General features: G+C 56.2%; 1 protein-coding gene across 1 annotated transcript in view; it reads right to left on the minus strand.

Moving 5' to 3' along the window:
* Positions 1-158: 158 nt before the first annotated feature.
* Positions 159-2,012, minus strand: part of GUITHDRAFT_134840 (hypothetical protein) — a gene marked incomplete at both ends in the record, with an annotated part of 3,268 nt that continues 1,414 nt past the window's right edge. The window contains 7 exons of the mRNA XM_005837625.1: positions 159-254; positions 341-433; positions 610-735; positions 929-1,003; positions 1,150-1,173; positions 1,304-1,339; positions 1,648-1,920. Coding sequence (XP_005837682.1) covers positions 159-254; positions 341-433; positions 610-735; positions 929-1,003; positions 1,150-1,173; positions 1,304-1,339; positions 1,648-1,920 — 723 coding nt within the window. The remainder of the gene's footprint in view (positions 255-340; positions 434-609; positions 736-928; positions 1,004-1,149; positions 1,174-1,303; positions 1,340-1,647; positions 1,921-2,012) is intronic.

The raw sequence follows: 2,012 nt of genomic DNA on the forward strand, positions 1-2,012 counted from the left end.
CTCCCCCTCCCTCCCTCCTCTCTGCTTCTCCCGCCATTTTTTCAAGTTTCAGTTATCCGTAGTGTGCTTTTAGCTCAACTTGCCTCCAGTACAACATCTCACTACATCATTGAAATAGTTAACTAAATTCTGTATATTTTAAATATTACTTCAGTGTATCAGTTGGTTAGTTCCAGTACTGAATCTTGCGGGTGAAGGCCCCAACCTCGGTTTTCAAATGATCTGAGATGCGCCGGCATTTCCGTCGGCTCCGACTGCCGCGACCATGACGAGCGCGGGGGAGGAGGAGGAGGAGGACGGCGAGGAGAAGGAGGACGGGGAAGGGGAGGGGAGACAAAACCTGTGGGGTTCCGCCGAGGGAGCGAATCGACTCAGCAACTTCAATCGTTCGGAGAGAGTCTTCTCCGAGCTCCCAGAAGTAGATGGAGTACGCCTGCGAGGAGTGAGAGGAGGGAAGCAATTGTGAGAGTGAAGTGACAAAGTCGATGAACACTGAGGAGTAGGACGAGGAGGAGTAGAAGAGAAGGAGGACGAGGAGCAGGAAGACCTAGAGCAGGAAGACGAGAATGAGGAGATTGAGGAGTAGGAGTAGGAGTGCGGCAAACAAACCTTCTCCATGAGTTGCAGGGCTCGCTGATTATCCTGCGCATAGGCGTACAGGAGTGAGACGGTAAATAGTGCTTCTCCTGTGGTTATGTGATCCGGGCCCATGGTCTCTTCCCGCAACGCCACGATCTGAGAAGAAGTATGAGAGGGGGAGAGAAGAGGATGTCAGGGAGAGAGAAGGAGGCGGAGGGAGGAGGGAAGGAGGCGGAGGGAGGAGGGAAGGTAGGATCTCAGTGAGGAAGAGGAGGACAAAGTGAAGGGAGGGAAAGTTGTGAAGAGAGGAGGGGAGGGGAGGGCGACAGAGAGTGATGAGGCTCATGACCTTAGTGAGAGTTTGCAGCCCATCCATCAACTGACTCTCTACGAGCTGCTCTGGTGGCTCGGCTCCTTCCTGCACCTGCAACGGACTCAGCAACCTGCCGCTCCTTGTCCTCCTTGTCCTCCCGCTCCTCCTCCTTCACTGCTACTACAGTCCTCTACCCTATCTGCTATTCCTCATCATGCTCCTCCTCTTGCCTTGCTGGGATCCAGCAGACCCCTGACGTGCTTCAACCAGATCTCCACCACCTACAACAGCAGCAGCTCAGCTTGCCGAGGAGCAAGAAGAGTGAGCGGGCGCTGAGAACGAGCAGAGAGGAGGACGAGCCAAGAGTGGGAGGGGGCGAAGAGGAAAGGGGGAGAGGGAAGAGCAAGCTACCTTGTCGCACATGGCAAGCGCACAGTCGATCCTCTTCTGCTCGGCAGGACGTCAGCTGCTATTCTTGTTGCCTTCGAGCTCGAGGAGGAGAGATGATAAGGAAGACCATGAAAGGAGGAGAAGGTGGGGCAGAGCGGAGGCCGCGAGGAAGACGGTAAGGAGGAGGCGAGGAGGAGGAGATGGAGGAGGAGGTGGTGGTGGAGGAGGCGAGGAGGAGGAGATGGAGGAGGAGGAGGCGGAAGTGGAAGAGGAGAAGAACAGTGACCAGAAGCACAAGTGAAGGGAGTAGCAGTAGTGGGCATCATCTGTAGACTGCAGGAGGGGGAGGGAGGAGGAGGACGAACCTGGAGGTAGAAGACCGTGGCCAGGAAGTAGTACCCCCCCGCTGTCTCCATATGCTCTGGTCCAACTTGCAGGGAGGAGAAGTAAACATCATTGGCAAGCTGTCGCAGCGCCTCGTCATGCTTCCCCTGCCAGTCCACGTGATGAGACAAGCCGGCGAGAGGGTTCGAGGAAGAGAGGAGAAGGAGGAGTGAAGTGAACAGATGAGGAAGCGTGAGGAGGACAAAAGGGATACGAAGTAAGAGCTGGAGCTGGAGCTGGAGCTGGAGCTGGAGCTGGAGGAGGAGGAGGAGGAGGAGGAGGAGGAGGAGGAGGAGGAGGAGGAGGAGGAGGAGGAGGAGGAGGACGAGACCGTAACGACCTCTCC

The sequence above is a fragment of the Guillardia theta genome (assembly GCF_000315625.1).
Source record: "Guillardia theta CCMP2712 unplaced genomic scaffold GUITHscaffold_13, whole genome shotgun sequence".
Taxonomy (NCBI): Eukaryota; class Cryptophyceae; order Pyrenomonadales; family Geminigeraceae; genus Guillardia; species Guillardia theta.